The sequence below is a fragment of the Pan paniscus genome, chromosome 11, assembly GCF_029289425.2.
Source record: "Pan paniscus chromosome 11, NHGRI_mPanPan1-v2.0_pri, whole genome shotgun sequence".
Taxonomy (NCBI): Eukaryota; Metazoa; Chordata; class Mammalia; order Primates; family Hominidae; genus Pan; species Pan paniscus.
In genome coordinates, this window is record NC_073260.2 from 34560754 (window position 1) to 34588448 (window position 27695).

Consider the following 27695-nt stretch of genomic DNA (forward strand, 5'->3'; position numbering starts at 1 on the left):
GTGTATATGTGTGTGCATGTGCATGCATGTGTGAATGATCTGGAAATAAGATGCCAGATGTAAGTTGTCAACAGTTGCAGCCACATGACAGACATAGATATATGTGCACACACTAGTAAACCTCTTTCCTTCTCATCCATGGTTGCCACTTTTATCTTTTTATTTTTATTTTTTTTTTGAGATGGAGTCTCACTCTGTCGCCCAGGCTGGAGTGCAGTGGCTCAATCTCGGCTCACTGCAACCTTCGCCTCCCGGGTTCAAGCTATTCTCCTGCCTCAGCCTCCCCAGTAGCTGGGACTACAGGCTCATGCTGCCACGCCCGGCTGATTTTTTGTATTTTAGTAGAGACGAGGTTTCACCATGTTACCCAGGCTAGACTTCAACTCCTGAGCTCAGGCAATCCACCCTCCTTGGCCTCCCAAAGTGCTGGGATTACAGGTGTGAGCCACTGCACCCAGCCCACCACTTTAATTTTTTACACTCTACCCTTTTGGTCAAAATTTGCTCAATCTGCAAGCTTAAAATGTGTCATGACAAACACATGCAAGCACATACTCACACATAGATGCAGAAACAGCGTCTAAACTTATAAAAGCACAGTTTATGTAAATGTGTGCACTTCTTCTCCCTAGGTGGTAAACCACATTTCAAAACAACCCAAATAAAACTGAACAAAGCTTCTTCCTCTTAGACTTTTTAGAAAATCTTTCAATGCTGAGTCACTAAGCTGCCAAGTTCTCATTGTGGGAACTATGCCTTTGGATGTAATGATTTCTTCTAAGAGAATAGGCGGAGGTGTAGTTATTGCAGACATCTGAAATATGTAATGTTTCTTCCAGATTCTGGAAATTCTCTTATTCTCTGTGGTTGGTGGTGGTGGTGGGGTGTGTGTGTGTGTGTGTATAGGGATCAGGATGCGGGAGGAGCTGGGTTCTGCTTGTATTGGTTCTCTGTTTTGCATTGAATAGTGTGTTTCCTCGTATGGCTATCTATAGCTTTTCAAGGTCACCAGAAATTATCCTGTTTTTCACCTTCTAAACAATTAGCTGGAATTTTTCAAAGGAAGACTTTTACAAAGACCCCTAAGCTAAGGTTTACTCTAGAAAGGATGTCTTAAGACAGGGCACAGAAGTTCAGAGGCATTAAGAGCTGGTGCCTGTTGTCATGTAGTGAGTATGTGCCTACATGGTAAAGCTTTGACGTGAACCTCAAGTTCAGGGTCCAAAATCTGTGTGCCTTTTACTTTGCACATCTGCATTTTCTGTTCTAGCTTGGAATCTGAAACATTGACAAGAGCTGCCTGAAATGTATGTCTGTGGTGTGATTAGAGTTACGATAAGCAAGTCAATAGTGAGATGACCTTGGAGATGTTGAACTTTTGTGAGAGAATGAATTGTTTTTTTGTTTTGGTTTTTAGTACTTTAATATAATCTACCTTTAGTTTAAGTATCGCTCACAGTTACCTAGTTACTGAAGCAAGCCCCCAAAGAAATTTGGTTTGGCAACACTTTGTTAGCCTCGTTTTTCTCTCTACATTGCATTGCTCGTGAAGCATTGGATCATACGTACATTTCAGAGTCTAGAGGGCCTGTCCTTCTGTGGCCCAGATGTGGTGCTCCCTCTAGCATGCGGGCTCAGAGGCCTTGGCCCATCACCCTGGCTCACGTGTGTCTTTCTTTCTCCCCTTGTCCTTCCTTGGGGCCTCCAGCTTTCTGCGGGTGATGAGCCGGTCAATGCCCCTCTTCATGACGCTGGCCTGGATTTACTCAGTGGCTGTGATCATCAAGGGCATTGTGTATGAGAAGGAGGCATGGCTGAAAGAGACCATGCGGATCATGGGCCTGGACAACAGCATCCTCTGGTTTAGCTGGTTCATTAGTAGCCTCATTCCTCTTCTTGTGAGCGCTGGCCTGCTGGTGGTCATCCTGAAGGTAAGGCAGCCTCACTCGCTCTTCCCTGCCAGGAAACTCTGAAATAGCTCAACATGGGCTAAGGGAGGAGAAGAAGAAAAAAAATCCAAGCCTCTGGTAGAGAAGGGGTCATACCTGTCATTTCCTGCAATTTCATCCATTTATAGTTGGGGAAAGTGAGGCCCAGAGAGGGGCAGTGACTTGCCGAAGGTCAACCCAGCCAGGTAGCAGCTAAGCAGGATGAGAGTGCAGGGTTCATGCTTTCCAGATAACCACATGCTCAACTGTGCCATGCTGTCTCATTGGTAGTGGTTCATGGCAGCATCTGAAAGCTATTTATTTTCTTAGATATATTGGGTGGCGATTCTTCCTAAGTTTCTAAGAACAATAATCAGAAGGATATATATTGTTGCAGGTTAGACTGTCTGGAAGCAGAGGCTGAAATAGAGTTTGGTGTATGGGTATTTATGAGGGCTCAATACCTATGGAAGAGATATGGAAGATGCAGGATTGGGCAGAGGGAGGAGTTGAACTGTGATATAGGGCCAACCCCGTGGGGCACTCTAGAGAATATGCAGCTTGTTGGAGTTGTTCTTCATCGAGCTGAAACATCCAGCCCTTTGTGCTCCCCCAAGGCCTCCCTCCTGACACCACCTTCCCCAGCCCTCTCAATCAATCACTGGATGTGGGCTGCCCTGGGAAGGTCGTGCCCCAGGGCCTACATGGCTCTCTGCTGCTGTGACAAACCCAGAGTTGCTGATGCCTGAGGCCGTCTACTGACAGCTGGGCAACGAGGCTTCCCTGAATGGGGACTCTGGGCAGTGCAGTTTTGTGTCTGAACCATACATTAATATATTTATATCCGAATTTTCTTTCTCTGCAAGCATTTCATATAAAGACGCATCAGGTAAAAATAAATGTTTTTGAAGCAAAAGGAGTACAAAGAGATAAGAACTAACTAATTTAATACTAGTTACCATCTGTTACAAATAGTTCCTACTGATTGCCAAGGACTGTTTAAACACATCACATGGGCTTCTTCTTCTATCCTCACTAACCCTTTTAACAGACAAGGAAATGAGGCTCAGGAAGGTCAAGGACTTTATTGAGGTTCCACAGTAGGATACAGTTCTTGCTAAAAGCAACCCCTCCCTCATGCTCTGTTATCTAACTGCAAGGGGAAGGTCAGTGGCAGAGGTAGTGGTCCCATGGTTGGTGCATAAGAGCTGCTCTGAGACAACTGCATGCTGGTGGGTCCTGCAGACATGTACCCATCAGCCGGAGATAGGCTCAAAATATCCACAAGAGTTTGGATGATTGTGGGAATGCAGAATCCATGGTGATCGAGAGGGAAAGTCAAGTTGCCTGGCCATTTTCCTTGGCTTTTAGACAGAAAATTTACGTGGGACATTATCTCCCACAGCTCTTCTGTGGCGCCACCAGTCATAGTCCTTATATAAGGAGAAACCAGTTAAAATTACCTATTGAAGAAACAAAGAGCAAACTCGCCCACTGAAATGCGTAGAAAGCCCTGGACTCTGTTGTATTCATAACTCTGCCATTATTTTTCTGTGTAGTTTTGGGTAAATCACTTATCTTCTTTAGGATGGTAATGATCAGTTGCCTCATCAGAAAGATGAACAGCATTACACCTCTGCGTTGTCTCTAACATGAGTAGGAATAAACCCTGTCTTTTTTCTGTAGATCATACAAGTGAGTGCTTGGGATTGTTGAGGCAGCACATTTGATGTGTCTCTTCCTTCCCAGTTAGGAAACCTGCTGCCCTACAGTGATCCCAGCGTGGTGTTTGTCTTCCTGTCCATGTTTGCTGTGGTGACAATCCTGCAGTGCTTCCTGATTAGCACACTCTTCTCCAGAGCCAACCTGGCAGCAGCCTGTGGGGGCATCATCTACTTCACGCTGTACCTACCCTACGTCCTGTGTGTGGCATGGCAGGACTACGTGGGCTTCACACTCAAGATCTTCGCTGTGAGTACCTCTGACCTTTCTTCAGTGGCTGTAGACATTTGACCTTCCTTTGGAGTCCCTGAATAAAAGCAGCAAGTTGAGAACAGAAGATGATAGTCTCTTTCCAATGGGACATGAACCTTAGCTCTAGATTCTAAGCTCTTTAAGGGTAAGGGCAAGATTGCGTTTTATTAAATTGTTTACCTTTAGTCTTCTCAGTGAATCCTGGTTGAATTGAATTGAATGGAATTTTTCCGAGAGCCAGACTGCATCTTGAACTGGGCTGGGGATAAATGGCATTGAGGAATGGCTTCAGGCAACAGATGCCATCTCTGCCCTTTATCTCCCAGCTCTGTTGGCCATGTTAAGCTCATGACAAAGCCAAGGCCACACATAGAACTGAAAACTCTTGAGGTCAGAGATGACCTCTCTTGTCTTCCTTGTGTCCAGTATGGTGTTTTGCTTGAGTAATATTTTCTGAACTAAGCACAACTGAGGAGCAGGTGCCTCATCCCACAAATTCCTGACTTGGACACTTCCTTCCCTCGTACAGAGCAGGGGGATATCTTGGAGAGTGTGTGAGCCCCTACAAGTACAAGTTGTCAGATGTCCCCAGGTCACTTATCAGGAAAGCTAAGAGTGACTCATAGGATGCTCCTGATGCCTCAGTCTGGGCTCCATAGGCATCAGCAGCCCCAGACAGGCACCTCTGATCCTGAGCCATCCTTGGCTGAGCAGGGAGCCTCAGAGGACTGTGGGTATGCGCATGTGTGTGGGGGAACAGGATTGCTGAGCCTTGGGGCATCTTTGGAAACATAAAGTTTTAAAAGTTTTATACTTCACTGTATATGCATTTCTGAAATGTTTGTGTATAATGAGTGGTTACAAATGGAATCATTTTATATGTTACTTGGTAGCCCACCACTCCCCTAAAGGGACTCTATAGGTAAATACTACTTCTGCACCTTATGATTGATCCATTTTGCAAATTCAAATTTCTCCAGGTATAATTTACACTAGAAGAGATAGAAAAATGAGACTGACCAGGAAATGGATAGGTGACTTTGCCTGTTTCTCACAGAGCCTGCTGTCTCCTGTGGCTTTTGGGTTTGGCTGTGAGTACTTTGCCCTTTTTGAGGAGCAGGGCATTGGAGTGCAGTGGGACAACCTGTTTGAGAGTCCTGTGGAGGAAGATGGCTTCAATCTCACCACTTCGGTCTCCATGATGCTGTTTGACACCTTCCTCTATGGGGTGATGACCTGGTACATTGAGGCTGTCTTTCCAGGTACACTGCTTTGGGCATCTGTTTGGAAAATATGACTTCTAGCTGATGTCCTTTCTTTGTGCTAGAATCTCTGCAGTGCATGGGCTTCCCTGGGAAGTGGTTTGGGCTATAGATCTATAGTAAACAGATAGTCCAAGGACAGGCAGCTGATGCTGAAAGTACAATTGTCACTACTTGTACAGCACTTGTTTCTTGAAAACTGTGTGCCAGGCAGCATGCAAAATGTTTTATACACATTGCTTCATTTAATTCTCACAAGGCTACTCTGAAGTAGTTACTATAATAACCAGCAATTTTCAAATGAGAGAACTGTGACTCAAAGATGTTAAGTAACCAGCTGTGGTCACACAACTGTTAAATGTTGGTACATGGAGGTGAATCCACTTCGGTTACACTGGGTCAGTAAGCCCAGGCGAATCCTCCCAATGCTCACCCAATTCTGTATTTCTGTGTCCTCAGAGGGGGTACAACTAGGAGAGGTTCTGTTTCCTGAGTACAGGTTGTTAATAATTAAATATACTAGCTCTAAGGCCTGCCTATGATTAATTAGCATTCAATAAAAATTCATGTTGAATTTTTCTTTAATACTTCTTTCTTAATATAATACATCTTCTTGACCAAGTCCAAGAGGAACCTGCGTTGGACAGTTTTCATGTGAGATCATATTCTGAGAGAGCAAGATTTAACCCTTTTTGGTTCACCTTCTGATCCTCCCCTAAGGAGGTACACATGAAATATTTATTACTCCTGCCTGAACTTCTTCCATTGATTATGCAGTTTTGCAGCATGCAGATTCTGGATTTAAATTCTGAGTCTTAACTTACTGGCTGAGGGACCTTGGATAGTCTCCTTATCCCTCAGTTTCCTCATCTCTAAAATGGGGATGGCACCTGCCCCGTGGGTTGTTGGAAGGACTTACAGAGGTGCAGAATGTACGTTGTACATAGCAGGTTTCAGCAAATGTTAGCTCCCTCTTTCCCCACATCCATTCAAATCTGTTCCTTCCCCAAAGGATGTGTCAAGGAGGAAATGGACCTGGCTGGGAAACCCTCAGAATACTGGGATGATGCTGAGCTTGGCTCATACCTGTGCTTTGCTTTCAGGCCAGTATGGAATTCCCAGGCCCTGGTATTTTCCTTGCACCAAGTCCTACTGGTTTGGTGAGGAAAGTGATGAGAAGAGCCACCCTGGTTCCAGCCAAAAGAGAATGTCAGAAAGTAAGTGCTGTTGACCTCCTGCTCTTTCTTTAACCTAGTGCTGCTGCCTCTGCTAACTGTTGGGGGCAAGCGATGTCTCCTGCCTTTCTAAAAGACTGTGAAACCACTCCAGGGGCAGAGAAATCACATGCAGTGTCCTTTTCCAAATCCTCCCATGCCATTTATGTCCAATGCTATTGACCTATTGGGAGTTCACGGTCTCGATCCCTGAGGGACATTTTCTTTGTTGTATTGGCTTCTAGAAAAGTATCTTTTACTTGCCCCCTCCCAAACACACATTTCATGGTCTCCTAACAAGCCAGAAGAAAGAGGTGAAGACAAGCGTGATTGTGGAACCATAGCCTCGCTGCCTGCCTGTGACATGGTGACCTGTGTATCAGCCTGTGTGGGCTGAGACCAAGTGGCTACCACAGAGCTCAGCCTATGCTTCATAATGTAAACATTACCCAGATCCCTAATCCTCTCTTGGCTCTTAACTGCAGACAGAGATGTCCACAGCTCATCAAAGGCTCTGCCTTCTGGGTTCTTTGTACTTAGAGTGGCTTCCTAAATATTTAATAGGTCCCTTTTCTGCCAGTCTCTTCTGTGCCCATCCCCTGATTGCCCTTGGTAAAAGTATGATGCTCCTTAGTGTAGCACGCCTGCCTGCTGTTCCTAATCATCTTCTCCTACCTCCTGTCTACACCTAGCTCCTGTTTCAGTCACATAGAAATGCTCACAGTTGCTGGAATATGTCATGTTCTTCCACATCTCCATGCCTTTGTAGGTACTGTTTGCTCTCACAGGAGAACCTTCTCTCTAACTTGCCTATCTTCTCAACTCCTCCTTTCTCTCCAAGATCTAGTTCAGGATCCCCTCCCCTGAGCATCCCTCCTTGGTTCTCAGGTAGTCAGTCACTCTCTGCCCTGAACTTCCATGGCACGTGAAAGAAAATCTTTTTATTTTAAAACAATTACAGACTCACAAGAAGTAATACAAATTACATGAGGGGGTTACCTTAAACCCTTCATCCAGTTTCCCCAATGGTAGCACCATATGTAACTGTAGAATAATATCAAAACCATGAAATTGACATAGGTACAATTCACAAACCTTCTTCAGATTTCACTGGCTTTATGTGCACTCATTTGTGTGTGTGTGTGTGTATTTAGTTCTATGCAGTTTTATCATGTGTGAATTCATGTAATTACTAGCTCAATCAAGCTGCAGAAATATCTCATTGTCACAAAGCTCCTTCATGCTACCCCTTAATGGCCACAGCCACCTCCCTTCTTCCTCAGTTCCTGATAGCTGTCAACCACTAATGCGTTCCTCATTTTTACAGTTTTATTATTTCCAGAATGTTGCATAAATGGAACCATACATTGGGTATCCTTTTGATACTGGCTTTTTTTTTTTTTTCAGTCAGCAGAATTCCCTTAGATCTATCCAAGTTGTGTGTGTCAACAGTTCATTCCTCTTCACTGCTGAGTAGTGTTCCCTGGGAGGGGTGTATCACAGTTCCATGGCATTTTTAGATGTATTTTTTAAACAGCTTTCAGCATCCTCTATTTTAATTGTTCATCAAGTCCTTTTTCCCAATAGACTCTGAATGCTCCTTTATCATTGTATTCCCATCACCAACATCAGTACCCAAATAGGCCCTAAATAAACATTTATAGCCTCCTGCCTGCCTGAGAAACCAGGGTGGACATGGAGAGAAGGCGGTTCTGAAAGTACAAGCGCAGTGCCCTGTGTCCTTACACTCCACTCCTCAGTGCTTTCTGTGGGTTCATTTCTGTCTTCTCTCCTGTCACAGTCTGCATGGAGGAGGAACCCACCCACCTGAAGCTGGGCGTGTCCATTCAGAACCTGGTAAAAGTCTACCGAGATGGGATGAAGGTGGCTGTCGATGGCCTGGCACTGAATTTTTATGAGGGCCAGATCACCTCCTTCCTGGGCCACAATGGAGCGGGGAAGACGACCACCATGTAAGAAGAGGGTGTGGTTCCCACAGAATCAGCCACAGGAGGGTTCTGCAGTAGAGTTAGAAATTTATACCTTAGGAAACCATGCTGGTCCCTGGGACAAGGGCAGGAGCACAAGAGGAGTTGCCGAATGTGAACATGTTATCTAATCATGAGTGTCTTTCCACGTGCTAGTTTGCTAGATGTTATTTCTTCAGCCTAAAACAAGCTGGGGCCTCAGATGACCTTTCCCATGTAGTTCACAGAATTCTGCAGTGGTCTTGGAACCTGCAGCCACGAAAAGATAGATTACATATGTTGGAGGGAGTTGGTAATTCCCAGAAACTCTGTCTCTAAGCAGATGTGAGAAGCACATGTGAGACGCAATCAAGCTGGGCAGCTGGCTTGATTGCCTTCCCTGGGACCTCAAGGACCTTACAGTGGGTAGTATCAGGAGGGGTCAGGGGCTGTAAAGCACCAGCGTTAGCCTCAGTGGCTTCCAGCATGATTCCTCAACCATTCTAACCATTCCAAAGGGTATATCTTTGGGGGGTGACATTCTTTTCCTGTTTTCTTTTTAATCTTTTTTTAAAACATAGAATTAATATATTATGAGCTTTTCAGAAGATTTTGAAAAGGCAGTCAGAAATCCTACTACCTAACACAAAAATTGTTTTTATCTTTGAATAATATGTTCTTGTTTGTCCATTTTCCATGCATGCGATGTTAGGCATACAAAATACATTTTTTAAAGAATACTTTCATTGCAAATTGGAAGCTTCATTTAAAAAATGCTCATACTAAAATTGGCATTTCTAACCCATAGGCCCACTTGTAGTTATTTACTGAAGCAAAAGGACAGCTTTGCTTTGTGTGGGTCTGGTAGGGTTCATTAGAAAGGAATGGGGGCGGTGGGAGGGTTGGTGTTCTGTTCTCTCTGCAGACTGAATGGAGCATCTAGAGTTAAGGGTAGGTCAACCCTGACTCCTGTACTTCTAAATTTTTGTCCTCAGGTCAATCCTGACCGGGTTGTTCCCCCCGACCTCGGGCACCGCCTACATCCTGGGAAAAGACATTCGCTCTGAGATGAGCACCATCCGGCAGAACCTGGGGGTCTGTCCCCAGCATAATGTGCTGTTTGACGTGTGAGTACCAGCAGCACGTTAAGAATAGGCCTTTTCTGGATGTGTGTGTGTCATGCCATCATGGGAGGAGTGGGACTTAAGCATTTTACTTTGCTGTGTTTTTGTTTTTTCTTTTTTTCTTTTTTATTTTTTTGAGATGGAGTCTCGCTCTGTAGCCAGGCTGGACTGTAGTGGTGCGATCTTGGCTCGCTGCAACCTTGGCCTCCCAGGTTCAAGCGATTCTCCTGCCCCAGCCTCCCGAGTAGCTGGGACTCTAGGCACACACCACCATGCCCAGCTAATTTTTGTGTTTTTAGTAGAGACGGGGTTTCACCATGTTGGCCAGGATGGTCTCAATGTCTTGACCTCGTGATCCACCCACCTCAGTCTCCCAAAGTGCTGGGAACACAGGCATGAGCCACTGTGTCTGGCCACATTTTACTTTCTTTGAATGTGGCAGGCTCACCTCCGTGAACACCTTGAGACCTAGTTGTTCGTTGATTTTAGGAGAAGGGGGAGGTGAATGGTTGAGCTGTAGAGGTGACATCAGCCCAGCCAGTGGATGGGGGCTTGGGAAACATTGCTTTCCATTATTGTCATGCTGGAGGGCCCTTTAGCCCATCCTCTCCCACGCCAGACTCCTTATTGAGGCCTGGAGCAGACTTCCCAGACCTGGTAGTGCTTCAGGGCCCTGGTATGATGGACCTATATTTGCTGCTTAAGACATTTGCTCCCACTCAGGTTGTCCCATCAGCCATAAGGCCCCCAGGGAGCCCGTGTGATGGAGCAGAGAGAGACCTGAGCTCTGCAATCTTGGGCAAGGCTTTTCCCTTATGTTTCTTCTTATCTAAAGTGAACAGCTGGGGCTCATGTGCTCCCTCCTCATCTAAAGTGAACACATGGGGCTCATGTGCAGGGTCCTCCCCGCTTTCAGAGCCTGAGGTCACCTGAGGTTCAGGAAGGCTGCTCCAGGTGAGTGCCGAGCTGACTTCTTGGTGGACGTGCTGTGGGGACAGCCCATTAAAGACCACATCTTGGGGCCCTGAGATTGAAAGTTGTAACTGCCTGGTGCATGGTGGCCAGGCCTGCTGGAAACAGGTTGGAAGCAATCTGTCACCTTTCACTTTGATTTCCTGAGCAGCTCATGTGGTTGCTCACTGTTGTTCTACCTTGAATCTTGAAGATTATTTTTCAGAAATTGATAAAGTTATTTTAAAAAGCACGGGGAGAGAAAAATATGCCCATTCTCATCTGTTCTGGGCCAGGGGACACTGTATTCTGGGGTATCCAGTAGGGCCCAGAGCTGACCTGCCTCCCTGTCCCCAGGCTGACTGTCGAAGAACACATCTGGTTCTATGCCCGCTTGAAAGGGCTCTCTGAGAAGCACGTGAAGGCGGAGATGGAGCAGATGGCCCTGGATGTTGGTTTGCCATCAAGCAAGCTGAAAAGCAAAACAAGCCAGCTGTCAGGTGCGGCCCAGAGCTACCTTCCCTATCCCTCTCCCCTCCTCCTCCGGCTACACACACGCAGAGGAAAATCAGCACTGCCCCAGGGTCCCAGGCTGGGTGAGGTCGGTAACAGAAACTTGTCCCTGGCTGTGCCCCTAGGTCCTCTGCCTTCACTCACTGTCTGGGGCTGGTCCTGGAGTTTGTCTCGCTCTGTTTTTTTGTAGGTGGAATGCAGAGAAAGCTATCTGTGGCCTTGGCCTTTGTCGGGGGATCTAAGGTTGTCATTCTGGATGAACCCACAGCTGGTGTGGACCCTTACTCCCGCAGGGGAATATGGGAGCTGCTGCTGAAATACCGACAAGGTGCCTGATGTGTATTTATTCTGAGTAAATGGACTGAGAGAGAGCGGGGGGCTTTTTAGAAGTATGGCTGTATCTCATGGCTAGGCTTCTGTGAAGCCGTGGGATACTCTTCTGTTATCACAGAAGAGATAAAGGGCATTGAGACTGAGATTCCTGAGAGGAGATGCTGTGTCTTTATTCATCTTTTTGTCCCCAACATGGTGCACTAAATTTATGGTTAGTTGAAAGGGTGGATGCTTAAATGAATGGAAGCGGAGAGGGGCAGGAAGACGATTGGGCTCTCTGGTTAGAGATCTGATGTGGTACAGTATGAGGAGCACAGGCAGGCTTGGAGCCAACTCTGGCTGGCCCTGAGACATTGGGAAAGTCACAACTTGCCTCACCTTCTTTGCCGATAATAATAGTGGTGCTTACCTCATAGAGGATTAAATTAAATGAGAATGCACACAAACCACCTAGCACAATGCCTGGCATATAGCAAGTTCCCAAATAAAATGCTACTGTTCTTACCTCTGTGAGGATGCGGTACCTATATATACAAAGCTTTGCCATTCTGGGGGTCATAGCCATACAGGGTGAAAGGTGGCTTCCAGGTCTCTTCCAGTGCTTACCCCTGCTAATATCTCTCTAGTCCCTGCCACTGTGACAAATCAGAACTGAGAGGCCTCACCTGTCCCACATCCTTGTGTTTGTGCCTGGCAGACCGCACCATTATTCTCTCTACACACCACATGGATGAAGCGGACATCCTGGGGGACAGGATTGCCATCATCTCCCATGGGAAGCTGTGCTGTGTGGGCTCCTCCCTGTTTCTGAAGAACCAGCTGGGAACAGGCTACTACCTGACCCTGGTCAAGAAAGATGTGGAATCCTCCCTCAGTTCCTGCAGAAACAGTAGTAGCACTGTGTCATACCTGAAAAAGGTGAGCTGCAGTCTTGGTGCTGGGCTGGTGTTGGGTCTGGGCAGCCAGGACTTGCTGGCTGTGAATGATTTCTCCACGTCCACCCCTTTTGCCATGTTGAAGCCACCATCTCCCTGCTCTGTTGCCCCTTTGAAATCATATCATACTTCAGGCATGGAAAGCTAAGGGGCCCTCTGCTCCCATTGTGCTAGTTCTGTTGAATCCCGTTTTCCTTTTCCTATGAGGCACAGAGAGTGATGGAGAAGGTCCTTAGAGGACATTATTATGTCAAAGAAAAGAGACTTGTCAAGAGGTAAGAGCCTTGGCTACAAATGACCTGGTGTTCCTGCACATTACTTTTCAATCTCATTGACCTTAACTTTTAAACTATAAAACAATCAATATTTATTAGGCACTGATTTCATGCCAGAGAGACTCTGGGCATAAAAGAAAGTAATGATAATAGTTAATTTTATATAGCGTTGTTACCATTTACAACCTTTTTTTTTTTTTTTAACCTCTATCATCTCAATTAAAGTGCAGAGAGACCCTGGGAAGAAGGTAACTATATTTATTATCCCAGATGAGGGAAGTGAGGCTTGTAGGGAATTGGTAGCTGATTCAAGGTCACCCAGCAGGTAAATAACAGTGGTGGGACCAGACCCAATTACCAGGTATGTTTTCCTCTGTACCGCAATACATGCCTGAGATTTATTTGTGTGTTGAAGCCAGTGGTACCTAATGTATTTACATCCCAACCTGAAACTCCTATCCACTTATTTACCTTTTAATGAGCCTCTTGACTCAAGTGCAGTCTGAGGACCAGCAGCATCAGGATCACTTGGGAACTTGTTAGAAATTCAGCAACCTGGGCCCAGCTCAGACGTACCAAATCAGAATCTGTGCATTTTAACAAGGTCCTTGAGTGGTTGAACACACATTAAAGCATGAGAAGCACTGAATTAGACATGTAGCCAGGTAAAGGCCTTGCCTGAGACGGTTGGCAAAGGCCTCATTGCAGCATTCATTGGCAGGCCACAGTTCTTTTGGCAGCTCTGCTTCCTGACCTTTCACCCTCAGGAAGCGAGGCTGTTCACACGGCACACACATGCCAGACAGGGTCCTCTGAAGCCACGGCTGCCAGTGCATGTGTCCCAGGGAAAGCTTTTTCCTTTAGTTCTCACACAACAGAGCTTCTTGGAAGCCCTCCCAGGCGAAGGTGCTGGTGGCTCTGCCTTGCTCCGTCCCTGACCCGTTCTCACCTCCTTCTTTGCCATCAGGAGGACAGTGTTTCTCAGAGCAGTTCTGATGCTGGCCTGGGCAGCGACCATGAGAGTGACACGCTGACCATCGGTAAGGACTCTGGGGTTTCTTATTCAGGTGGTGCCTGAGCTTCCCCCAGCTGGGCAGAGTGGAGGCAGAGGAGGAGAGGTGCAGAGGCTGGTGGCGCTGACTCAAGGTTTGCTGCTGGGCTGGGGCTGGGTGGCTGTGGGGGCGGAAGCAGCTTGGTGGCGGGTTGGCCTAATGCTTGCTGGGGTGCCTGGGGCTCGGTTTGGGAGCTAGCAGGGCAGTGTCCCAGAGAGCTGAGATGATTGGGGTTTGGGGAATCCCTCAGGGGAGTGGACACTGAATACCAGGGATGAGGAGCTGAGGGCCAAGCCAGTAGGGTGGGATTTGAGCCTACTACATAAGAAGAGTGAGAGCCCAGGAGATCAGGAACAGCCTTCCAGATTTTTCTTGGGTAGCGTGTGTAGGAGGCCAGTGTCACCAGTAGCATATGTGGAACAGAAGTCTTGACCCTTGCTATCTCTGCCTAGTCCTAATGGCTGGCTTTTCCCAGGAAGACTTCTGCTTCCATGGACTGTTAGATTAACCCTCTATTTAGGTAAATGAGGGAGCCTACTTTATAAGCATAGGAAAGGGTGAAGAATCTCTTAAGATTCCTTTACTCAGGTTTTCTATTGAAGAATCCCAGAGCTTAGGCAATAGACACCAGACTTTGAGCCTCAGTTATCCATTCACCCATCCACCCACCCATCCATCCTTCCATCCTCCCATCCTCCCATTCACCCATTCACCCATCCACCCATCCAGCCGTCCACCCATTCTACACTGAGTACCTACAATGTGCCTGGCTTTGGTGATACAAAGGTGAATAAGACATAGTCCTTTCCTTTGCCCCCAACCCTCAGACCAGAGATGAACATGTGGAATGACCTAAACACCTGGAACAGGTGTGGTGTATGAGCGGCAGGCCTCTGATGAGAGGGTGGGGGATGGCCAGCCCTCACTCCGAAGCCCCTCTGAGTTGATTGAGCCATCTTTGCATTCTGGTCCCTGCAGATGTCTCTGCTATCTCCAACCTCATCAGGAAGCATGTGTCTGAAGCCCGGCTGGTGGAAGACATAGGGCATGAGCTGACCTATGTGCTGCCATATGAAGCTGCTAAGGAGGGGGCCTTTGTGGAACTCTTTCATGAGATTGATGACCGGCTCTCAGACCTGGGCATTTCTAGTTATGGCATCTCAGAGACAACCCTGGAAGAAGTAAGTTAAGTGGCTGACTGTTGGAATATATAGCAAGGCCGAATGTCCTAAGGCCAGACCGGTAGCCTGCATTGGGAGCAGGATTATCATGGAGTTAGTCATTGAGTTTTTAGGTCATCGACATCTGATTAATGTTGGCCCCAGTGAGCCATTTAAGATGGTAGTGGGAGATAGCAGGAAAGAAGTATTTTCCTCTGTACCACAGTACATGCCTGAGATTTGTGTGTTGAAACCAGTGGTACCTAACACATTTACATCCCAACCTTAAACTCCTATCCACTTATTTACCCTTTAATGAGCCTCTTTACTCAAGTACAGTGTGAGGACCAGCGGCATCAGGATCACTTGGGAACTTGTTAGAAATTCAGCAACTTGGGCCCAGCTCAGACCTACTGAATCAGAATCAGGAGCAATTCCCTGGTGTGACTGTGTCACAGCCAGGTATCAAGTGGATTCTCATACATAGGAAATGACCAACGTTTATGGATGGATAGTCTACTTGTGCCAGGTGCTGAGATTTGTTTTTTGTTTTTTGATTTTTTTTTAATCACTGTGACCTCATTTAATTCTCAAAAAAAGATGAAAAAATGAACACTCAGGAATGCTGACATGAGATTCAGAATCAGGGGTTTGGGGCTTCAAAGTCCATCCTCTCTTTATCCATGTAATGCCTCCCCTTAGAGATACAACATCACAGACCTTGAAGGCTGAAGGGGATATAAAAGCTGTCTGGCCCAGTGGTCTCCAAGCTTGACAGTGCAGCAGAATCACCTGGGGATATTACTAAAAATAAACATACTAAGGTTTGGCTTCAGGGCCTGTGAATCAGAATTTCTGGAGGTGAGGCCTTGAAGTCTGTACTTCTATTGCATACTTTGGACACAGTGGTCTATAGACTAGAGTTTGGAAATTATTGCGCTCATTCAGATTCTCTTCTGATGTTTGAATTGCTGCCATCATATTTCTAGTGCTCTATTTCCTCCTGCTCATTCTGTCTTGGATAACTTATCATAGTACTAGCCTACTCAAAGATTTAGAGCCACAGTCCTGAAAGAAGCCACTTGACTCATTCCCTGTAGGTTCAGAATAAATTTCTTCTGCTGCAGTGTCCTACTGTCATAGCTTTTTAAATTTTTTTTTAAATTTTTGATGAGACTGGAGTTTTGCTCTTATTGCCCAAGCTGGAGTGCAGTGGTGCGATTTTGGCTCACTGCAACCTCCACCTCCCGGGTTCAAGCGATTCTCCTGCCTCAGCCTCCCAAGTAGCTGAGATTACAAGCATGTGCTACCACGCCCAGCTAATTTTGTATTTTTAGTAGAGATGGGTTTTATCCATGTTGGTCAGGCTGGTCTCGAGCTCCAGACCTCAGGTGATCTGCCCGCCTCGGCCTCCCAAAGTGCTGGGATTATAGGCCTGAGCCACCGCGCTCAGCCATAACTTTAATTTGAAAATGATTGTCTAGATTGATAGCTCTCACCACTGAGGAAATGTTCTCTGGCAAAAACGGCTTCTCTCCCAGGTAACTCTGAGAAAGTGTTATTAAGAAATGTGGCTTCTACTTTCTCTGTCTTAAGGGGCTAACATGCCACTCAGTAATATAATAATCGTGGCAGTGGTGACTACTCTCGTAACGTTGGTGCTTATAATGTTCTCATCTCTCTCATTTTCCAGATATTCCTCAAGGTGGCCGAAGAGAGTGGGGTGGATGCTGAGACCTCAGGTAACTGCCTTGAGGGAGAATGGCACACTTAAGATAGTGCCTCCTGCTGGCTTTCTCAGTGCACGAGTATTGTTCCTTTCCCTTTGAATTGTTCTATTGCATTCTCATTTGTAGAGTGTAGGTTTGTTGCAGATGGGGAAGGTTTGTTTTGTTGTAAATAAAATAACGTATGGGATTCTTTCCTTTTGCCTTCAGATGGTACCTTGCCAGCAAGACGAAACAGGCGGGCCTTCGGGGACAAGCAGAGCTGTCTTCGCCCGTTCACTGAAGATGATGCTGCTGATCCAAATGATTCTGACATAGACCCAGGTCTGTTAGGGCAAGATCAAACAGTGTCCTACTGTTTGAATGTGAAATTCTCTCTCATGCTGTCACCTGTTTTCTTTGGATGGCCTTTAGCCAAGGTGATAGATCCCTACAGAGTCCAAAGAGAAGTGAGGAAATGGTAAAAGCCACTTGTTCTTTGCAGCATCGTGCATGTGATCAAACCTGAAAGAGCCTATCCATATCACTTCCTTTAAAGACATAAAGATGGTGCCTCAATCCTCTGAACCCATGTATTTATTATCTTTTCTGCGGGGTCCTAGTTTCTTGTATACATTAGGTGTTCAATTGTTGAACAAATATTCATTCGAGTAGATGAGTGATTTTGAAAGAGTCAGAAAGGGGAATTTGCTGTGAGAGTTAATTGTACCCTAAGACTTAGATATTTGAGGCTGGGCATGGTGGCTCATGCCAGTAATCCCAGCGCTTTGAGAGGCTGAGGTGGGTAAATCACCTGAGGTCAGGAGTTTGAGACCAGTCTGACCAACAAGGTGAAACCCCGTCTCTACTAAATACAAAAAATTAGCCGAGTGTGGTGGCACATGCCTGTCATCCCAGCTACTTGGGAGGCTGAGGCAGGAGAATCACTTGAACCCAGGAGGCAGAGGTTGCAGTCAGCCACGGTTGCGCCATTGCACTCCAGACTGGGCAACAAGAGTGAAAACTCCATCTCAAAAAAGAAAAAAAAAGAATTAGATATTTTGGATGAGTGTGTCTTTGTGTGTTTAACTGAGATGGAGAGGAGAGCTAAGACATCAAACAAATATTGTTAAGATGTAAAAGCACATCAGTTAGGTATCATTAGTTTAGGACAAGGATTTCTAGAAAATTTTTAGGAACAGAAAACTTTCCAGTTCTCTCACCCCTGCTCAAAGAGTGTATGGCTCTTACATTATATATAACTGCCTGACTTCATACAGTATCAGTACTTAGATCATTTGAAATGTGTCCACGTTTTACCAAAATATAATAGGGTGAGAAGCTGAGATGCTAATTACCATTGTGTATTCTCAAATATGTCAAGCTACGTACATGGCCTGTTTCATAGAGTAGTCTATAAGAAATTGATGACTTGATTCATCCGAATGGCTGGCTGTAACACCTGGTTACGCATGAACACCTCTTTTCAGTTGTCTCAAGACACCTTTCTTTTCTGTACTTATCAGACAAGGACTGAAAGGCAGAGACTGCTACTGTTAGACATTTTGAGTCAAGCTTTTCCTTGGACATAGCTTTGTCATGAAAGCCCTTTACTTCTGAGAAACTTCTAGCTTCAGACACATGCCTCCAAGATAGTTGTTGAAGACACCAGAAGAAGGAGCATGGCAATGCCGAAAACACCTAAGACAATAGGTGACCTTCAGTGTTGGCTTCTTGCAGAATCCAGAGAGACAGACTTGCTCAGTGGGATGGATGGCAAAGGGTCCTACCAGGTGAAAGGCTGGAAACTTACACAGCAACAGTTTGTGGCCCTTTTGTGGAAGAGACTGCTAATTGCCAGAAGGAGTCGGAAAGGATTTTTTGCTCAGGTGAGACGTGCTATTTTCGCCAGAGACTCTGGCTTCATGGGTGGGCTGCAGGCTCTGTGACCAGTGAAGGCAGGATAGCATCCTGGTCAAGATATGGATGCTGGAGCCAGATTTATCTGTATTTCAATCCCAGTTCTATTCCTTGCCAGTTGTGCATCCGCTGGCAAGTTACTTCTATGCCTCAATCTCCTCATCTGTAAAATGGGGATAATAATATTACCTGCAATACAGGGTTGTTACGAAAATAAAAATGAATAGGTGCTTAGAATGGGGCCTGACATTAGTAAGTGCTTAGTTTTGTGTGTGTGTATGTTATTTCTATTTTGGAGAGAACATAAAAAGGACAAAGTGTAGAAAAACTGGTTGGGTGTATTCAGCTGTCATAACATGACAGTTGTTATGCCCAGATGCACTTGACATGTGAATTTATTAGAAACATGATTTTTCTCTGAGTTGATGTTTAACTCAAACTGATAGAAAAGATAGGTCAGAATATAGTTGGCCAACAGAGAAGACTTGTTACACTATTGTCTGCATGTCAGTGTTTGCCTGCTAACTTGCTTGGTTAGAAGGGTTAAATTTTTTCACTCTATAAAATCAAGAAATGTAGAGAAAAGGTCTGCAGAGAGTCTTTCATTTGATGATGTGGATATTGTTAAGAGCGGGAGTTTGGAGCATACAGAGCTCAAGTTGAATCCTGACTTTGCTACTTATTGGCTCTATGACCTTGGGCAAGCTGCTTAGTCTCTCTGATCCTCAGTTACCTTTGTTTGTTGATGATGACCATTGATAACACAACCATGAATAATGACAACATAGAGATAGTTCTCATTATAGTAGTTGTTATACAGAATTATTCACTCAATGTTAATTTTCTGCATTGAAATCCCAGAACATTAGAATTGGGGGCATTATTTGAATCTTTAAGGTTATAAGGGATACATTTCTCAGCAATAAATGGAAGGAGTTTTGGGTTAACTTATAAAGTATACCCAAGTCATTTTTTTTTCAGAGAAGATATGGTAGAAAGTCTTAGGAGGTTGAAGAAGGAATTGGATATTTATTCTTTCTGAGACTATCACGGGAGATAATGACTATGGTTGTCCATGATTGGAGCCGTTGCTGTAGAGTTGGTTTTATTATAGTGTAGGATTTGAATGGGCCATGTGTTCTCAGACCTCAGATTAAAATGAGAAAACTGAGGCCAGTGGGGAGCGTGACTTCACATGGGTACACTTGTGCTAGAGACAGAACCAGGATTCAGGACTTCTGGCTCCTGCTCCTGGGTGCATGGCCCAATGTAGTCTTTCTCAGTCTTCAGGAGGAGGAAGGGCAGGACCCAGTGTTCTGAGTCACCCTGAATGTGAGCACTATTTACTTCGTGAACTTCTTGGCTTAGTGCCTCTGCCAGGTGGCCATAACCTCTGGCCTTGTGTTGCCAGAGAAAAGGTTTAGTTTTCAGGCTCCATTGCTTCCCAGCTGCCAAGAATGCCTTGGTGCAGCACAGTCATAGGCCCTGCATTCCTCATTGCCGTGCTGGTTGGTCGGGGAGGTGGGCTGGACTCGTAGGGATTTGCCCCTTGGCCTTGTTTCTAACACTTGCCATTTCCTGCTGTCCCCCTGCCCCCTCCACTGCCTGGGTAAAGATTGTCTTGCCAGCTGTGTTTGTCTGCATTGCCCTTGTGTTCAGCCTGATTGTGCCACCCTTTGGCAAGTACCCCAGCCTGGAACTTCAGCCCTGGATGTACAACGAACAGTACACATTTGTCAGGTATGTTTGTCTTCTACGTCCCAGGAGGGGGTAAGATTCGAGCAGACCAAAGATGTTTACGAGGGCCAAGGGAATGGACTTCAGAATTACACGGTGGAATGAATTTTACTGCTGCAGCTCAGGTCCCTGTATAAGCTAATACTGCATGCGTAGAACAGCAGCGAACTAACCCTGAATAATAGGCCAGTCTTCTGTTGAGCCTTTCAGCCTCTCTCCTCTTTATCCTACTGTTGTCAGGAACAGCCACATGTGTTTTAGGTAAAATAATCCACCCTTGCAAAAATCCATGATTAAGTTATAAAATATTTGGATTTGTGGAGCTGTGTTTTAATTCTGTAATTGAGTCACAGGACACACTGTCAAAGCATAGAACCTCCAGAGACTTGTTTTCTGCAAAGTATAATTCATGTAATTATTATCTATTCTGTTATATTTGGGATGTTAGGTAGTGTTTGTTCTTTAGATAAAAATATCCCCCACTCTGTAACAATACATTAAATCAAAGAAAAGGACAAAGGATTTTTCTGGGTCTTGTTAGCAGGAGCTTTCTTCAGTCCTGAAAGATTTGTAGACCTGTAGATGGGGGAACTGTGTCAGTGATACAAAAGGGAAGCATTTAAAAAAAAAAAAGTATATATATATATGTAATGTGAATTGGCCTCTTTTTCTCTAAGCCCACATTTTCTTCTTACATAGTTCAGGTTTACTTTATTTTTTCCTTTCCGGCTGCTGACCCTGTATTGCCCGTAGTTGTGGAACATAGCATGTGTTTGTGACCTGTGCCTGTTATTTTTATGCTTTCTAGTTGTGCATGCAAAGAGTACAAAGTTTTCTTGCCCTTTCTTGGAAAATCCTGCTTGTCTGTGCCAAAGGGATAATCGTGAAAGCACTTTTGAAATACTTAATGAGTTGATTTTCTTCAAATTAAAAAATATATATAAATGTATATGTGTATGTACATGTGTGTACACATACACACCTTTATACATACAGCCCATTTAAAACAAGCTCCACTTTGGAGTGCTCTACGTCACCCTGATGCCGAATACGGGGCTAGAGTCTGAGATCCTTCTGGGTGGTTTCTGTGTTTTGTTCATTTCTGTTTTAAGAGCCTGTCACAGAGAAATGCTTCCTAAAATGTTTAATTTATAAAAACATTTTTATCTCTTGATTACTGGTTTTAATGAATTACTAAGCTGGCTGCCTCTCATGTACCCACAGCAATGATGCTCCTGAGGACACAGGAACCCTGGAACTCTTAAACGCCCTCACGAAAGACCCTGGCTTCGGGACCCGCTGTATGGAAGGAAACCCAATCCCGTGAGTGCCACTTTAGCCATAAGGAGGCTTCTTGTGCTTGTTGCCTGGTCTGATTTCTAATATGCTGCATTTATCAACTGCATGCCACATTGTGACCGCCAGCATTTGCCCTTTGAATTATTATTATGTTTTAATTACAAAAAGCCAAGGTAGTAACCGAACTAAATTACCTAGGAACAAACGTTTGGAGAGTCTTCTAACACCGTGCAAAGCACATCATTACAGACATTTGTTTACTGATTTAGAACCTTAATATTTAATTTAAATAGCACTTTGCACTTACTGATGAAATGCTTTTCCTTTCTTTCTCTCCCAGCCCCTGTACTTAAGTGCTTCAATAGGCTCTCATTATATACGATTTTCAGGTTTTGTTTATCAACTTCTTCGCTTTTATAATCTGAAAAGATGGCATATGAATTTTTATAAAAAGGGACACTTTCTTCTCAAATTGTATATTTTTATTGTACTTTCCTTCAAAACCCCCTTTTAAAAAGTAAGCAGTGGATAAATAAATTCAGTGAAGCATCCATATGACTCTTCAGTGAGTGTAGGGGAAGGGAGGTCACCAGATCACTGTGAGTGAAGATGGTGGAGAGGTGAGGATCTTATGAGGCCGTGCTCAAGGCTGGTAGAGGTGGGTTAGTGTTTCCAGGTTTAGGCAGAATCTCAGCTGAGGTCATGAAACAACAGTGATCTCTGAAAAATTATGGCAAGGTGGGAAGGTGCTGGAGAATTGGAGAGAGGGGCAAACTTGACTTTCAAGTTTCAATGGGAAGATGGGTGACTCTGCACACCACAGAACAGTGAGCATGATAACCTGTTTATACAAGGTTCTAGAGCAGATTTCTAAATGGATAGCTATTGTGTGCTTGTTTGTTCTTAATTAGTATTGGATAGTTACTAAATACTTGTTAGTACTTAATACATAATGGGTGGTAAATCCTAGCAGCCAATATTGGTTCCCAAATAACCAGATGACAAGGATAGAGGAGGACACAGACACGGCCTATCTGGATTTCATGGTGCCTTTGATTTTCCACATGAAGGTTGTGTAGGGAAGACAGAAGCATGAGATGAGATGATAATATAGTTATCTGGATTCATCACTGGCCAGCTGAACCATATGAACTCATGGATTGATGCTAGCTTAGGAAGGCTCTGTAGGAGCCAGAACTGGGCTGAGAGCCAGCCCGTAGAGACAAAAGAGGCCCGGCCCTGACATCAGAGGGTTCACACATGATGTCTGAGCCCCACCTACTGTCTGCCGGAGGTGGTTGGAAGGAAGAGCCTTTATCCTTACAACTGTTACTGAAATTCAGATTTTTAGGTTTTGCAAAAAAATGGTGGACCTGAAGGAAATTTGACAGGAGCATGTCTCAGCTGTATTTAAATTTGTCTCAGCCAATCCCCTTTTGAATGTTCAGAGTGTAAGCTTCAGGAGGGCAGCGTGTCTTAGTGTGACTTTTCTGGTCAGTTCAGGTGCTTTAAGGAGACAATTAGAGATCAATCTGGAAAACTGTTCATTTGAATTTTTAATACATAAGAAAACAATAAGAAATAGTTAAAAAAATATATTTATATAATATATGTGTGTGTGTGTGTGTATATATATATATTTTTTTGTTGTTGTTGTTTTTGAGATGGAGTCTTGCTCTGTTGCCCAGGCTGGAATGCAGTGGCTCAGTCTTGGCTCACTGCCACCTCTGCCTCCCAGGTTCAAGTGATTCTCCTGCCTCAGCTTCCTGAGTAGCTGGGATTACAAGCATGTGCCACCACACCGGCTAATTTTTCTAATTTTAGTAGAGATGGAGTTTCACCATGTTGGACAGGATGGTCTTGAACTCCTGACTTAGTGATCCACTCGCCTTCACCTCCCAAAGTTCTGGGATTACAGGCATGAGCCATCGTGCCTGGCAATTATATTTAATATTTAATAATAAGGAAATAATTGCTGTAGCTTTACTTTAAATTGTGGAATTCTGAAACTGGAAGGGAACTGGAAATGACTTCTTGAATCAAGTCATTTTAAACTTTCATTTTGCCAGTGGAAAAAATAAGCCCCCAAAAGAGCGGGGTACCTGCTGATGTCCCACAGTAATTCAGAGCTGGAGACGACATTGAAGGCTTTGTGTCTTATCTCCAGGGAAAATTTGTAGACAGCGTAGCTCTTTATGTGACGAGCATTCTCACCCCAGTCATCCCCCAATTCTCTACTCATTTGAGAACATAAATTGGATCTTGCCAGTCTCTACTCATTTTTCAGCACATCGAGCATAAGATCCAGACTCTTTCCCAGGCCTCTCTCATCTGGCTCCTCTCCTCCTCCTCTATCATTACTCTTCTTCGTAGCTTATCCTACTCCAGCCATGCTGTCTTCCTATTATTCCTAAAAAATAGAAATGCATTTCTTCCTAGGGCCTTTGTACCTGCACTTGCCATCGCTTTTGCTCAGAATGTTCTTTTTGCCAAGCTTTTGCCCAGCTTGTTCTCCATCATTGTTATGTTTTGGCTGAAATGTCTTCTCTTAGTAGGTTCATTCTCCCCAGTCACTGTCTTTTTATTTTGCTTTATTTTGGGCCATCTAAGGTTATCTTATTAGTGTATTTGTTGTTCGTCTCCTCCATGGGCATACACCTCCATGAAGGCAGGTATTTTCACCTTAGGCCCTCGAATATACTGGACAGCATCTGGCACGTAGTAGATGCTCAACGAATGTTTGTTGTGTGAGCAAATGGTTGGTTGATTGGATTGAACTGAGTTCAGTATGTAAATATTTAGGGCCTCTTCGCATTCTATTTTACTTATGTATAAAATGATACATAATGATGATATAAATGATGTCACAGTGTACAAGGCTGTTGTGGGATCAAGCAATCAAATGAGATCATGCTTGTCTTTTCCAAATGGTGAGGGAACAGATGCATGTTTGTGGTTGTTACGGAATGATCCTGTGCTCCTGAGGCAACAGAAAGGCCAAGCCATCTCGGGTAATCCTACTCTTGCTGTCTTCCCTTTGCAGAGACACGCCCTGCCAGGCAGGGGAGGAAGAGTGGACCACTGCCCCAGTTCCCCAGACCATCATGGACCTCTTCCAGAATGGGAACTGGACAATGCAGAACCCTTCACCTGCATGCCAGTGTAGCAGCGACAAAATCAAGAAGATGCTGCCTGTGTGTCCCCCAGGGGCAGGGGGGCTGCCTCCTCCACAAGTGAGTCACTTTCCGGGTGTGATTGGGCAGAAGGGGTGCAGGATGGGCTAGTAGCTTCTGCTTGGAAGCAGGAATGAGTGAGATATCATGTTGGGAGGGTCTGTTTCAGTCTTTTTTGTTTTTTGTTTTTTTTTCTGAGGTGGAGTTTGCTCTGTCGCCCAGGCTGGAGTGCCGTGGCATGATCTTGTCTCACTGCAACCTCCACCTCCCAGGTTCAAGCGATTCTCTTGCCTCAGCCTCCTGAGTAGCTGGGATTACAGGCACGCACCACCATGTCTGGCTAATTTTTGTGTTTTTAGTAGAGATAGGGTTTCGCCATGTTGGCTAGGCTGGTCTGGAATTCCTGACCTCAGGTGACCCACCCGCCTCGGCCTCCCAAAGTGCTGGGATTACAGGCGTGAGCCACTACGCCCAGCCCTGTTTCAGTCTTTAACTCGCTTCGTGTCATAAGAAAAAGCATGTGAGTTTTGAGGGGAGAAGGTTTGGACCACACTGTGCCCATGCCTGTCCCACAGCAGTAAAGTCACAGGACAGACTGTGACAGGCCTGGCTTCCAATCTTGGCTCTGCAACAAATGAGCTGGTAGCCTTTGACAGGCCTGGGCCTGTTTCTTCACCTCTGAATTAGGGAGGCTGGACCAGAAAACTCCTGTGGATCTTGTCAACTCTGGTATTCTTAGAGACTCTGTTTGGGAAGGAGTCCTGAGCCATTTTTTTTTTTTTTTTCTGGAGAATTTCAGGAAGAGGAGCGCTTATGATAGCTCTCTGCTGCTTTTATCAGCAACCAAATTGCAGGATGAGGACAAGCAATTCTAAATGAGTACAAGAACTAAAAGAAGGCTTGGTTACCATTCTTGAAAATAATAGCTAGTCCAGGTGCGGGGTGGCTCACACTTGTAATCTCAGTATTTTGGGATGCCAAGGTGGACTGATCACCTAAGGTCAGGAGTTCGAAACCAGCTTGGCCAATGTGGCGAAACCCTGTCTCTACTAAAAATTCAAAAATTAGCCAGGCATGGTGGCACATGCCTGTAATCCCAGTTACTTGGGAGGCTGAGGCAGGAGAATTGCTTGAACCTGGGAGGTGGAGGTCACAGGGAGCCAAAATTGCACGACTGTACTCCAGCCTGAGCAACACAGCAAAACTCCATATCAAAAAATAAAATGAATAAAATAACAGCTAATCTAGTCATCAGTATAACTCCAGTGAACAGAACATTTATTAGGCATAGTGAATGATGGTGCTTCCTAAAAATCTCTTGACTACAAAGAATCTGATTTCAATGTTTATTGTTTAGATGTTCAGAATAAATTCTTGGGAAAGACCTTGGCTTGGTGTAAGTGAATTACCAGTGCCGAGGGCAGGGTGAACCAAGTCTCAGTGCTGGTTGACTGAGGGCAGTGTCTGGGACCTGTAGTCAGGTTTCCGGTCACACTGTGGACATGGTCACTGTTGTCCTTGATTTGTTTTCTGTTTCAATTCTTGTCTATAAAGACCCGTATGCTTGGTTTTCATGTGATGACAGAGAAAACAAAACACTGCAGATATCCTTCAGGACCTGACGGGAAGAAACATTTCGGATTATCTGGTGAAGACGTATGTGCAGATCATAGCCAAAAGGTGACTTTTTACTAAACTTGGCCCCTGCCTTATTATTACTAATTAGAGGAATTAAAGACGTACAAATAACAGACTGAAACAGTGGGGGAAATGCCAGATTATGGCCTGATTCTGTCTATTGGAAGTTTAGGATATTATCCCAAACTAGAAAAGATGAAGAGAGGGACTGTGAACATTCAGTTGTCAGCTTCAAGGCTGAGGCAGCCTGGTCTAGAATGAAAATAGAAATGGATTCAACGTCAAATTTTGCCACTTAGTAGCAACTTGACCAGGTAACTGGTTATCCTTTTAAAGCCTTAGTTTATCTAAATTGTGATATTAATGTTGCTCTTATAAGTTTGTCATGAGGACTAAATTAAATGGTGTACATAGAGTGCCTTGGGTACTCTCTGATGGGGGACTCCATGATAATTTGTGGTCTCGTGGAGGGAGCTCTGGGAAGGTTTAGGAGCCTGCCTTGGCTGTGCAGCCTTGGGAGAGCCTTCTAGCTTCCCAGGACATGGCAGCCTAGTGTTGAATACTTGGCTCAGCAAATGTTTGTTCTGGTTTCCTTCCCATCAACTTGATCAGTTGGGGTCTTTCACTTAGGAGTATCTCAGTGACTTTAAATGGCACGGGCCTGCTGGAGTGATAGTGACCATGAGTTTCTAAGAAAGAAGCATAATTTCTCCATATGTCACCCACAATTGAAATATTATTGTTAATTGAAAAAGCTTCTAGGCCGGGCATGGTGGCTCATGCCTGTAATCCCAGCACTTTAGGAGGCCAAGGCAGGTGGATCACTTGAGGTCAGGAGTTTGAGACCAGCCTGGCCAACATGGGGAAACCCTGTCTCTACTAAAAATACAAAATAAGCTGGGCGTGGTGGCGCGTGCCTGTAATCCCAGCTACTTGGGAGGCTGAGGCAGGAGAATTGCTTGAATCTGGGAGGCGGAGGTTGCAGTGAGCTGAGTTCATGCCATTGCATTCCAGCCTGGGCAACAAGAGCGAAACCATCTCCCAAAAGAAAAAAAAAAAGAAAGAAAAAGCTTCTAGTTTGGTTACATCTTGGTCTATAGGGTGGTTTGTAAATTGGTTTAACCCAAGGCCTGGTTCTCATATAAGTAATAGGGTATTTATGATGGAGAGAAGGCTGGAAGAGGCCTGAACACAGGCTTCTTTTCTCTAGCACAACCCTACAAGGCCAGCTGATTCTAGGGTTATTTCTGTCCCTTTCTTACATCCTCAGGTGGATATTTACTCCTTTTGCATCATCAGGAATAGGCTCAGTGCTTTCTTTGAACTGATTTTTTGTTTCTTTGTCTCTGCAGCTTAAAGAACAAGATCTGGGTGAATGAGTTTAGGTAAGTTGCTGTCTTTCTGGCATGTTTAGCTCAGGGGGAGGATGGTGTTGTAGGTGTCTTGGATTGAAGAAAGCCTTGGGGATTGTTTGTCACTCACACACTTGTGGGTGCCATCTCACTGTGAGGAGGACAGAAGCCCTGTGAACATG

At 44.9% G+C, this 27695-nt stretch overlaps 1 protein-coding gene across 1 annotated transcript in view; it reads left to right on the forward strand.

The window, feature by feature from the left end:
- The window catches only part of ABCA1 (ATP binding cassette subfamily A member 1), a 147353-nt gene that overhangs the window by 97390 nt on the left and 22268 nt on the right, over positions 1-27695 (forward strand). The window contains exons 15-33 of the mRNA XM_003809239.4: positions 1709-1931; positions 3678-3899; positions 4960-5164; positions 6268-6381; positions 8180-8351; positions 9341-9472; positions 10778-10920; positions 11124-11261; positions 11964-12184; positions 13444-13516; positions 14507-14709; positions 16382-16430; positions 16626-16739; positions 18135-18283; positions 19930-20054; positions 21276-21374; positions 24394-24583; positions 26109-26203; positions 27514-27546. Coding sequence (XP_003809287.2) covers positions 1709-1931; positions 3678-3899; positions 4960-5164; positions 6268-6381; positions 8180-8351; positions 9341-9472; positions 10778-10920; positions 11124-11261; positions 11964-12184; positions 13444-13516; positions 14507-14709; positions 16382-16430; positions 16626-16739; positions 18135-18283; positions 19930-20054; positions 21276-21374; positions 24394-24583; positions 26109-26203; positions 27514-27546 — 2700 coding nt within the window. The remainder of the gene's footprint in view (positions 1-1708; positions 1932-3677; positions 3900-4959; positions 5165-6267; positions 6382-8179; positions 8352-9340; positions 9473-10777; positions 10921-11123; positions 11262-11963; positions 12185-13443; positions 13517-14506; positions 14710-16381; positions 16431-16625; positions 16740-18134; positions 18284-19929; positions 20055-21275; positions 21375-24393; positions 24584-26108; positions 26204-27513; positions 27547-27695) is intronic.